Source organism: Oncorhynchus mykiss, chromosome 17 (genome assembly GCF_013265735.2).
Source record: "Oncorhynchus mykiss isolate Arlee chromosome 17, USDA_OmykA_1.1, whole genome shotgun sequence".
Classification (NCBI taxonomy): Eukaryota; Metazoa; Chordata; class Actinopteri; order Salmoniformes; family Salmonidae; genus Oncorhynchus; species Oncorhynchus mykiss.
The window spans coordinates 12,752,291-12,764,626 of record NC_048581.1 but is presented as its reverse complement, the minus strand read 5'-3'; the positions used below and the strand labels follow the sequence as shown (position 1 = coordinate 12,764,626).

The window sequence follows — 12,336 nt, the reverse complement described above, 5'->3', positions numbered from 1 at the left end:
ATAGCACCACCATGTGGAATAGCACCACCATGTGGAATAGCACCACCATGTGGAATGTGTGAGTGTGTTTCTGAAAAAAATTATACAATGACCATTATAATCTCAAAAGTCAAAGTCATTATTGAGATTATTAAAATCCTTGTTAATTCTTAAGGGCGCTGTACTGCAGCGCCAGCTGTGCCACCAGAGATTCTGGGTTCGCGCCCAGGCTCTGTCGTAACCGGCCGCGACCGGGAGGTCCGTGGGGCGACGCACAATTGGCCTAGCATCGTCCAGGTTAGTGAGGGCTTGGCCAGTAGGGATGTCCTTGTCTCATCGCGCACCAGCGACTCCTGTGGCGGGCTGGGAGCAGTGCGCGCTAGCCAAGGTTGCCAGGTGCACGGTGTTTCCTCCGACACATTGGTGCGGCTGGCTTCCGGGTTGGATGTGTTGCTGTGTTAAGAAGCAGTGCGGCTTGGTTGGGTTGTGTATCGGAGGACACATGACTTTCAACCTTCGTCTCTCCCGAGCCTGTACGGGAGTTGTAGCGATGAGACAAGATAGTAGCTACTAAACAATTGGTTGCCTAGTAGTTAGAGTGTTGGACTAGTAACCGGAAGGTTGCAAGTTCAAACCCCTGAGCTGACAAGGTACAAAATCTGTCGTTCTGCCCCTGAACAGGCAGTTAACCCACTGTTCCTAGGCCGTCATTGAAAAGAAGAATTTGTTCTTAACTGACTTGCCTAGTTAAATAAAGGTAAAATAAATAAATAAGTTGGGGAGGAAAAGGGGTAAAAAAAAACACACAAAAATAATCCTTGTTAATTCATCAATCATTTAAAGTAAACAACCAATCAATAAACTTGACCGTTATTCATTGCAAAGAACAATACGTTCTGTGTTAATTGAAAAACTTCATTACAATCAGTATAAAACCTATTAAACTGGTCTTGGCATGTGTATGTCTGTCTACTCTTTAACCTGTTCCCCCTAATTAGGGGCAGGTTGGCATTTATTGTCATGAATCTTGCCCCGGAGGCAGCTCTGTAGAGGGGTCACTAGCTGGCACAGCCACAAAGTCATCAAATATAACCACACTGCTGACCATAATACCGAACCTTAACCTGAAATTAAGACCAAGAAGCACATTTTGATTTCATGAATGTTTACGATAGAGTAAATGACGACTATAACAATGCCCTGTCACACATTCCCAGTAGATGAAAAGCTGGTACTGCAGCAGTGATTTCAGCGACAGACAGTAGAGGAGCCCATTGTCTTTCCAATCCTGGTGCATTCAACTGGGTTTGCAGTTTCCCTCAGGGGGTCAACACTACTGGAATAGATTAATATAGGTAAGGATCACTTTGTGGCAGGTGTCTGGTCTAGGTCTGTTCACATGCGTTTGTGGATGTAGATCACTGTCTTGCAGTTGGGGCAGTGGTGTTCTACGTCCTTACAGGAGTCAACACAGAACGGAATCCATGAGAATATCATGCACCTAGAGAGAGAGGGGGGGCAAAGAGAGAGAGAGAGAGAGAGAGGGGGGGGCAAAGAGAGAGAGAGAGGATATTCAGTGTGTGTGAGAGAATAAAAGCTACAACAACAAAAAAGCTGTGTATTCCTGTATGTGCGTGTGTGTGTGTGTATTCCTGTATGTGTGTGTGTGTGTATTCCTGTATGTGCATGTGTGTGTGTGTCGGCCCGTGTGTGTGTCAACTCACAGGAAGCAGAAGAGGGCTCCACAGATGAGCCAGGTGAGCAGTCCAGTGATGTGTGTGGTCTCTGTCAGAACCGGGACCTGACAGTGGGGACACGTCATCTGGCCGGGTACGTCTCTTAGCAGCGGCTGCTGTATCACCACCTGGGTTACTGCAGAGGGAGGAGAATACTGGTTAGAACCAGACAGAACTGGTCAGAACCACCACCTGGGTTACTGCAGAGGGAGGAGAATGCTGGTTAGAACCAGATATACAGTGGGGCAAAAAAGTATTCAGTCAGCCACCAATTGTGCAAGTTCTCCCACTTAAAAAGATGAGAGAGGCCTGTATAATTTTCATCATAGGTACACCATCAACTATGACAGGCAAAATGATTTTTAAAAAATCCAGCGACCTGGCGGATTTGGTGTTTTTTCCTGTTGGTAGCCATCTGTTCCTGACTGCGGAGAACTCTTGTACTGACACCTGGTCCGAACAGGGTGGCCAAACATAATCTTAGCTGGAGACATCCCGGTTGTGGTGATACAGCGGTAGGCTGCCAGGGATGGGTAAACTCTGGTTTTCAGCCTCCTGCTGCTTTTTTACTTTTTCCAAGGCTCTTTTCATTGTCTGGATTGCCCTCTCCACTAAGCCATTCATGGAAGGGTGCTAGGGGTGGAGGTGATGTGGCGAATACCATTGTTTGCCACTCATAAAGATGGCTGCATTGTCTGATGTGACAGTATGGGGAAGACCATGAGTACTGAATACTTCCCTGAGATGCTCAGTTGTTGTTGCTGAGTTTGCAGTGTGGACTGGAAAAACTTCAAGCCATTTTGAGTGAGCATCCACAGCCAACAAGAACATCTACCCAAGGAAAGGCCCTGCATAGTCAATGTGAATGCAAGTCAAGGGTTTTCCAGGCCACTCCCAAGGGCTTATGGGACCCTTGTGCTAGAGCATTTCATACCTGCTGGCAGGTAGCACAAGACTGCACCTGCTCTTCCACCGCTTTGTCCAGGACAGTGGACACACCATTGCTCATGGACTAAGCGGCTGACTTTCCCAGCCACCACATGTGAACTCTTGCTGTGGCATTCTGGGTACTCCTGGGTGCGACTCGTGGAGTTCTTCCAATTAAGTCTGACGTCCGTGTGGTGGCAGCACGAAGGCCCTAAAGCAGCACGAAGGCCCTAAAGCAGCACGAAGGCCCTAAAGCAGCACGAAGGCCCTAAAGCAGCACGAAGGCCCTAAAGCAGGATTTCTGTCCTCCACCGAGAGTTTGTTTCTCCTTTTAAAATATGTCTGCAACTCCTCCGTAGGACAGTGGACACCCCATTGCTCCTGGACTAAGTGGCTGACGTTGGAGAGAAGAGGGTCTCTTACAGTCCATTTCTTCAGTTGGCGATGATCTATTGGAGCTGTTTGGAGCTGTTTCAGCAAGCCCACCAATCCAGGGGGACATTTGAGGTCTTTGGACATGTCTGGAAGCCGCAGCTCGCTGAGACCATCAGCATTGGCGATGGAGGGGCCTGGTCTGTACAGCAACTCATGTTGGTATTGAGCTAACATGAGGGTCTTTGGAGTTGCCCGGAGGAGGATGGGTGTATGTTCTTCAGCTCACCAAGGAGCCCTAACATGGGCTTCTGGTCCGTTTGGATGTTGATGTGGCGTCCGTGCGCATACTTGTAAGATTTCTTGCAGTGTGGTTAGGACAGAGGCCAGGTTAGGAATAAATTGGCCATAGTAGTTTAACTTCGCAAGGTAGGCCCATAGCTCACTCACATCCAGAGTTTGAAACCCATTGGTAGGGACTTTGTACCCCAAGTACTCCACTTCAGGGGCCAGCAAAACACACTTTGATTTCTTCAGGAGAAGCCCTGTGCTCTCCAGTCTTGGCACTAATCTTTCAAGTTTCTTTTTGTTAGTGGTCTTCCTCCATGACACCGGTGATAAGGATATCCTCCATCTATACAGTAGTGTGCATCTATACAGTAGTGTGCATCTATACAGTAGTGTGCTGTCAACAGATTCTCCATTGTTCCTTGACAGATCACTCAGGCAGAGGAGACACTAAACGGAGGGCACGTGTACTGAAACAGCCCCTTGTCAGTGTTCATTCTAGCCACTTTGCAGGATTCTTCAGCCAGCACCAACTGCTGGTATGCGTGAGACATGGGCAGCTTGGAAAAGCATGTCCCACCAAATAGCTTTGTGAATATCTCCTCTATCGTTGGCAGTGGGGTGCTGGTCCAGCCTGGAAGCTACATTGGCGGTTAGCTTGTAATCTCCACAAATCCTGATATTTCCATCAGACTTCATTACTGGGACAATGGGGGTAGCTCCCTCAGAGTAAGAGATTGGTTAGAGTATTCCAGTGGTTTGGAGCCTGTCGAGCTCTGCCTCGACCTTCTGTTGTAGTGCGAAAGGCACTTGGTGGGCTTTTGCAGAAGCGTGGTCAAACGGATTGGTCCACCTGAATTTGCACTTCAGTCTCTTTTAATTTTACAAGTTTGTTTATTGTTCCCTCTATCCTTACCAGTCTCCCAGGCCCTGCCACTGATAAGCATCCCCATAGAATTATGCTGCCATCACCATGCTTCACGGTAGGGATGGTGTTAGATGGGTGAAGGCACTTTGCATTCAGGCCAAAGAGTTCCATTTTTGTTTCATTAGACCACAGAATATTTTACCTTATGTTCTCAGTCTTTCGCATGTCTTCTTGCAAACTCCAGACGTGATGTCATGTGCCTTTTCTCAGGAGGGGCTTGTCTGGCCAGTCTCCCATAAAGCCCACATTGGTGAAGTGCTGTAGAGACTGTTGTCCTTCTGGCAGGTTCTCCCATCTCAGCCAAAGAACTCTATAGTTCTGTCAGAGTGGTCTTTGGGTTCTTGGTCACCTCCATGACCAAGGTCCTTCTTGCCTGCTCAGTTTTGTCAGATAGTCAGCTCTAGGCAGAGTCTGGCTACTTCCATATTTTTCTATTTCTCAATGATGGAGGCCACTGTGCTCTTGGAAACTTTCAACGTTCTAGAACTAGTTTTCTACTCTTCCCCAGATATATGACTCATCACAATTCTACCTCAGAGATCTACAGACAGTTCCTCAGACTTCATGGTATAGTTTCTGTCAACTGTGTGACATTATATAGACAGGTGTGTTTCTTTCTAAATCATGTCCAAACAATTGAATTGGGCACTGGTGGACTCCAATCAAGTTGTATTGACATCCCAAGGATGAACAAATGAAATTGGACATACCTGAGCTCAATTTGGAGTATCATAGCAAAGCCGTGTGAATACTTATGTAAATGAGTTATTTCTGTATTTTTTTTATATATATATTTTTTAAAGAATAATCGACAAATATTGGACAATCCAGGTGAGCAAAGCTGTTCGAGACTTACCCAGAAAGACTCACAGCTGTAATTGCAGCCAAAGGTGATTCTAAAATGTATTGACTCAGGGGTGTGAATACTTATGTAAATGTGACATTTCTGTATTTCATTTTCAATAAATTAGCACACTTGTGTGCATCCTCTAGCTCCACAATGAAATAGGGTGCAGGCCAGGCAGCAGGCTGTTAGCCAGCCTGCCAGCATAGTGGAGTCTGCCACTAGCACAGTCAGTGTAGTCAGTTCAGCTATCCCCATTGAGACCGTGTCTGTGCCTCGACCCAGGTTGGGCAAAACTAAACATGGCGGTGTTCGCCTTAGCAATCTCACTAGGATAAAGACCTCCTCCCTTCCCGTCATTATTGAAAGAGATCATGATACCTCACATCTCAAAATAGGGCTACTTAATGTTAGATCTCTTACTTCAAAGGCAATTATAGTCAATTAACTAATCACTGATCATAATCTTGATGTGATTGGCCTGAGTCAGCACAACTCTGCCAGGACCTAGGATCAAGAGAGACGCTCAAGTGTTTTAGTACTATATCTCTTGACACAATGATGAAAATAATCATGGCCTTTAAACCTTCAAGCTGCATACTGGACCCTATTACTAAACTACTGAAAGAGCTGCTTCCTGTGTTTGGCCCTCCTATGTTGAACATAATAAACGGCTCTCTATCCACCGGATGTGTACCAAACTCACTAAAAGTGGCAGTAATAAAGCCTCTCTTGAAAAAGCCAAACCTTGACCCAGAAAATATAAAAAACTATCGGCCTATATCGAATCTTCCATTCCTCTCAACATTTTTAGAAAAGGCTGTTGCGCAGCCACTCACTGCCTTCCTGAAGACAAACAATGTATACGAAATGCTACACGGACAAGTTCTGGCCTGGTTTAGATCTTATCTGTCGGAAAGATATCAGTTTGTCTCTGTGAATGGTTTGTCCTCTGACAAATCAACTGTAAATTTCGGTGTTCCTCAAGGTTCCGTTTTAGGACCACTATTGTTTTCACTATCTATTTTACCTCTTGGGATGTCATTCGAAAACATAATGTTAACTTTCACTGCTATGCGGATGACACACATCTGTATATTTCAATGAAACATGGTGAAGCCCCAAAATTGCCCTCGATAGAAGCATGTGTTTCAGACATAAGGAAGTGGATGGCTGCAAACTTTCTACTTTTAAACTCGGACAAAACAGAGATGCTTGTTCTAGGTCCCAAGAAACAAAGATATCTTCTGTTGAATCTGACAATTAATCTTAATGGTTGTACAGTCGTCTCAAATAAAACTGTGAAGGACCTCGGCGTTACTCTGGACCCTGATCTCTCTTTTGAAGAACATATCAAGACTGTTTCAAGGATAGCTTTTTTCCATCTACGTAACATTGCAAAAATCAGAAACTTTCTGTCCAAAAATTATGCAGAAAAATTAATCCAGGTTTTTGTCCCTTCTAAATTAGACTACTGCAATGCTCTACTTTCCGGCTTCCCGGATAAAGCACTAAATAAACTTCAGTTAGTGCTAAATACAGCTGCTAGAATCCTGACTAGAACCTCTCAAAATTTGATCATATTACACCAGTGCTAGCCTCCCTACACTGGCTTCCTGTCAAGGCAAGGGCTGATTTCAAGGTTTTACTGCTAACCTACAAAGCATTACATGGGCTTGCTCCTACCTATCTCTCTGATTTGGTCCTGCCGTACATACCTACACGTACGCTACGGTAACAAGACGCAGGCCTCCTAATTGTCCCTAGAATTTCTAAGCAAACAGAGCTCCATTTTTATGGAATGGTCTGCCTACCCATGTGAGAGACGCAAACTCGGTCTCAACCTTTAAGTCTTTACTGAAGACTCATCTCTTCAGTGGGTCATATGATTGAGTGTAGTCTGGCCCAGGAGTGTGAAGGTGAACGGAAAGGCTCTGGAGCAACGAACCGCCCTTGCTGTCTCTGCCTGGCCGGTTCCCCTCTTTCCACTGGGATTCTCTGCCTCTAACCCTATTACAGGGGCTGAGTCACTGGCTTACTAGGGCTCTTTCATACCGTCCCTAGGAGGGGTGTGTCACTTGAGTGGGTTGAGTCACTGATGTGATCTTCCTGTCTGGGTTGGCACCCCCCCTTGGGTTGTGCCGTGGCAGAGGTCTTTGTGGGCTATACTCGGCCTTGTCTCAGGATGGTAAGTTGGTGGTTGAAGATATCCCTCTAGTGGTGTGGGGGCTGTGCTTCGGCAAAGTGGGTGGGGTTATATCCTTCCTGTTTGGCCCTGTCCGGGGGTGTCCTCGGAAGGGGCCACAGTGTCTCCTGACCTCTCCTGTCTCAGCCTCCAGTATTTATGCTGCAGTAGTTTATGTGTCGGGGGGCTAGGGTCAGTTTGTTATATCTGGAGTACTTCTCCTGTCCTATCCGGTGTCCTGTGTGAATTTAAGTATGCTCTCTCTAATTCTCTCTTTCTCTCTTTCTTTCTCTCTCTCGGAGGACCTGAGCCCTAGGACCATGCCTCAGGACTACCTGACATGATGACTCCTTGCTGTCCCCAGTCCACCTGGCCGTGCTGCTGCTCCAGTTTCAACTGTTCTGCCTGTGATTATTATTATTTGACCATGCTGGTCATTTATAAACATTTGAACATCTTGGCCATGTTCTGTTATAATCTCCACCTGGCACAGCCAGATGAGGACTGGCCACCCCACATAGCCTGGTTCCTCTCTAGGTTTCTTCCTAGGTTTTGGCCATTCTAGGGAGTTTTTCCTAGCCACCGTGCTTCTACACCTGCATTGCTTGCTGTTTGGGGTTTTAGGCTGGGTTTCTGTACAGCACTTTGAGATATCAGCTGATGTACGAAGGGCTATATAAATAAATTTGATTTGATTTTGATTTGATCTGGCACAGTTAACCTGGCTTTGTTTACTTCACTCACAAACTCGCTAGCTAGCCGTCGAAACCGAGACTCTGTCTTCACTACGTTGTGTCTGCTGGTCGGAAGGAGCTGTAACCCTGAATCATCAGACAAATTACTTTTGTTATTGTGAGAATTTAGAAAAATGATTGAAAATATAATTTCATTTTTAAATGGGCTTTTCATAACAGCTATTTTGATTGAATAATCACGTCACTGTGTGTGTGTGTGTGTGTGTGTGTGTGTGTGTGACTCACCCCCAGGGGTATTTCTAGGTTGTGCCATGCTGTATTGGGGAGGTGGTGGGTACATGCCGGCTTGGGAACCTGATAAAAAAGGGATAGATAAATACATCAATAAATTAATTAAACAGAAACCATCTTGCATAATGTACCACAACCCAGGGATACAGAGTGGTTGGCCAGCATTATGTACCACCACACAGGGATACAGAGTAGTTGGACTGCATAATGTACCACCACACAGGGATACAGAGTGGTTGGACTACATAATGTACCACCACACAGGGATACAGAGTGGTTGGCCAGCATTATGTACCACCACACAGGGATACAGAGTGGTTGGACAGCATAATGTACCACCACACAGGGATACAGAGTAGTTGGACTGCATAATGTACCACCACACAGGGATACAGAGTGGTTGGCCAGCATAATGTACCACAACCCAGGGATACAGAGTGGTTGGTCAGCATAATGGGAACACAAACCCAGGGATACAGAGTGGCTAGCCAGCATAATGGGAACACTAACCCAGGGATACAGAGTGGTTGGCCAGCATTATGAGAACACAACCCCAGGGATACAGATTGGATGGCCAGCATTATGGGAACAGAAACCTAGGGATACAGAGTGGTTGGCCAGCATTATGGGGACACAACCCCAGGGATACAATGATGCTCATGACATCTATGGCTATCGTAACACACTTCCAAAACGCTTAATGAAAACACTCTTGAAGGGAGTTGCTGTCCAGTAACATTTTAATTTACATGAAGAGTAAGGGCTGGTTTCCTGGACACAGAATAAACCTAGTCCTGGTCTGAAGAGCTCAACGGAGAATCTCTATTGAAATAGCTATTTAGTCTAAGGCTTAAACTGTCCCTAAGAGTATCAGTGTAGATCTGGTCTCTCACCTCCCTGGAAGCCAGGCTGGGGGGGGTAGGCTCCACCCCTGTCACCTCCCTGGAAGCCAGGCTGGGGGGGGTAGGCTGCACCCCTGTCACCTCCCTGGAAGCCAGGCTGGGGGGGGTAGGCTCCACCCCTGTCACCTCCCTGGAAGCCAGGCTGGGGGGGGTAGGCTCCACCCCTGTCACCTCCCTGGAAGCCAGGCTGGGGGGGGTAGGCTCCACCCCTGTCACCTCCCTGGAAGCCAGGCTGGGGGGGGTAGGCTCCACCCCTGTCACCTCCCTGGAAGCCAGGCTGGGGGGGGTAGGCTCCACCCCTGTCACCTCCCTGGAAGCCAGAATGGGGGGGGTAGGCTCCACCCTTGTCACCTCCCTGGAAGCTGTAGGTCGCTGGGGGGCCGGGGTAGGAGGGAGCTGGGATGTGCTGGGGGGATCCATACTGACCTCTATACTGCTGACCATTCTCCATACTGTCGGGGTAGGGGAGTGTCGCCCTGAAGACATCCAGGTTATCACAACATAATAATTTCATCCGAAGCGTTTGAGAGAGAGAGAGAGAGAGGAGGGGGAGAGATATATGGGGGGGTGGCAGAGTTGAGAGAGGAGGGGGTAAGGTAGTGAGAAAGAGAGGGGGGGAGAGAGGTGGGGGGAAAAGATAAGTCAGGTGGAAGAGAGAGAGAGAGAGAGAGAGAGGGGGGGAGCAGAGAGAGAGAGATAGGGGGAGCAGAGAGAGGGGGAGCAGAGAGAGATATAGGGGGAGCAGAGACAGAGAGAGAGAGAGGGGGAGCAGAGGGGAGATAGATAGGGGGAGCAGAGAGAGAGAGAGGGGGGAGCAGAGAGAGATAGGGGGAGCAGAGGGGAGAGAGGTGAGTGAGGGAGAAAGAGAGGGGGAGCAGAGAGAGAGAACGAGGGGGAGCAGAGAGAGAGAGAGATAAGGGGGAGCAGAGGGGAGAGAGGAGGGGGAGAGGTGAGGGAGTGAGAAAGAGAGGCGAAGAGGGAGGGAGAGGGGGGGCAACCAGTGAAGAACAAACACCATTGTAAATACAAACCATGTTTATTTATTTTCCCTTTTGTACTTTAACCATTTGTACATTTATTTCTCTTTTGTTAATTATCTACTTCACTTGCATTGGCAATGTTAACATATGTTTCCATGCCAATAAAGCCCTTTGTATTGAATTAAATTGAGAGAGAGTGGTAGGGGAAAAAGAGAAGACAGGTGGGAGAGAGATAAAGGGAGCAGAGAAATAGGGAGATAGCGAACACAGTGTCAGAATCTCAATTGGGGTCCTCTCTACTCTCTCTGCTCTCTCCTCTCCTCATTCTCCTCCAATGGGTTTTGAGAAGGAGGCGAGGAGAGAGGACGCGAAGAGTATGCAATTGAGATTCTCCCAGTGAGCGTCATTTATGACGGCACTATTACTAATAAACCTTCAGCAAACATCACATGATGTACCCGGCCCATGATCAGAACCATATAAGTGCTCTCCGTCCTTAAAGGGGACATATAGTTAACATATATATCTCCGTCCTTAAAGGGGACATATAGTTAACATATATATCTCCGTCCTTAAAGGGGACATATAGTTAACATATATATCTCCGTCCTTAAAGGGGACATATAGTTAACATATATATCTCCGTCCTTAAAGGGGACATATAGTTAACATATATATCTCCGTCCTTAAAGGGGACATATAGTTAACATATATATCTCCGTCCTTAAAGGGGACATATAGTTAACATATATATCTCCGTCCTTAAAGGGGACATATAGTTAACATATATATCTCCGTCCTTAAAGGGGACATATAGTTAACATATATATCTCCGTCCTTAAAGGGGACATATAGTTAACATATATATCTCCGTCCTTAAAGGGGACATATAGTTAACATATATATCTCCGTCCTTAAAGGGGACATATAGTTAACATATATATCTCCGTCCTTAAAGGGGACATATAGTTAACATATATATCTCCGTCCTTAAAGGGGACATATAGTTAACATATATATCTCCGTCCTTAAAGGGGACATCACCAGAACGGAACACTTCTCTTGCAGAAAAAAAACATAAACTTGGTCCATGTTCAAAATCAATTCATTTGCAATGTAATATTAAATTAGTAGAGGTTAGTTAGAAAACCTTTAAGCGTCACTCCACAATGACACATCAGCTGACAAAACTAAATACAGTTTCTAATGCCATATTATGGACCAATCAGATGGAGTTTTGAGAAACCGTAGTCAGTCATAGGCAACCACAGTGCTGTATGTCATCTGGAATCAGCTATTATACATCACATGATCTAAACATAATTGATCTACGTGGTCTCCATGAGGAAACAGGTCTTCTGATCCCAATGGGACTTCCTGGTTCAATTAAGGTTCAATAAATACATCTAAATTCCAACTTCATGATTCATACTAACATTGTACTATAAAACAATCTGTTTAATCTTTACTAACAGTGACCAGGTCAGTCTTGAGAACATATTTTATAACAATCTGAACGTAATAAGGAAATGCAGAGGCTATATAACTCCTCTCTATCTATGGGTGTGTCCTAAATGGTCCCCTATTCCCTAGGTTCTGTTACATACAGTCGTGGCCAAAAGTTTTGAGAATGACACAAATATTACATTTCACAAAGTCTGCTGCCTCAGTTTGTATGATGGCAATTTGCATATACTCCAGAATGTTATGAAGTGATCAAGTGATCAGATGAATTGCAATTAATTGCAAAGTCCCTCTTTGCCATGCAAATGAACTGAATCCCCCAAAAAACATTTCCACTGCATTTCAGCCCTGCCACAAAAGGACCAGCTGACATCATGTCAGTGATTCTCTCGTCAACACAGGTGTGAGTGTTGACATGGCTGGAGATCACTCTGTCATGCTGATTGAGTTCGAATAACAGACTGGAAGCTTCAAAAGGAGGGTGGTGCTTGAAATCATTGTTCTTCCTCTGTCAAACATGGTTACCTGCAAGGAAACAAGTGCCGTCATCATTGCTTTGCACAAAAAGGGCTTCACAGGCAAGGATGTTGCTGCCAGTAAGATTGCACCTAAATCAACCATTTATCGGATCATCAAGAACTTCAAGGAGAGCGGTTCAATTGTTGTGAAGAAGGCTTCAGGGCACCCAAGAAAGTCCAGCAAGCGCCAGGACCGTCTCCTAAAGTTGATTCAGCTGCGGGATATG

The 12,336-nt window shown here is 46.0% G+C and overlaps 1 protein-coding gene across 2 annotated transcripts in view; it reads right to left on the bottom strand.

Annotated features, from left to right (window-relative positions):
- Window positions 1-797: 797 nt before the first annotated feature.
- LOC118940292 (lipopolysaccharide-induced tumor necrosis factor-alpha factor homolog) overlaps window positions 798-12,336 on the bottom strand; it is a 15,427-nt gene continuing 3,888 nt past the window's right edge. Inside the window, exons 3-6 of one of the 2 annotated variants that reach the window (XM_036949029.1) lie at window positions 9,454-9,623; window positions 8,240-8,308; window positions 1,704-1,851; window positions 798-1,480 (exon numbers count right to left, since the gene is read on the bottom strand). In XM_036949029.1, the coding sequence (XP_036804924.1) occupies window positions 1,375-1,480; window positions 1,704-1,851; window positions 8,240-8,308; window positions 9,454-9,623 (493 nt within the window). In that variant the 3' untranslated portion in view covers window positions 798-1,374. The remainder of the gene's footprint in view (window positions 1,481-1,703; window positions 1,852-8,239; window positions 8,309-9,453; window positions 9,624-12,336) is intronic. The other variant, XM_036949030.1, reaches the window with a different exon arrangement.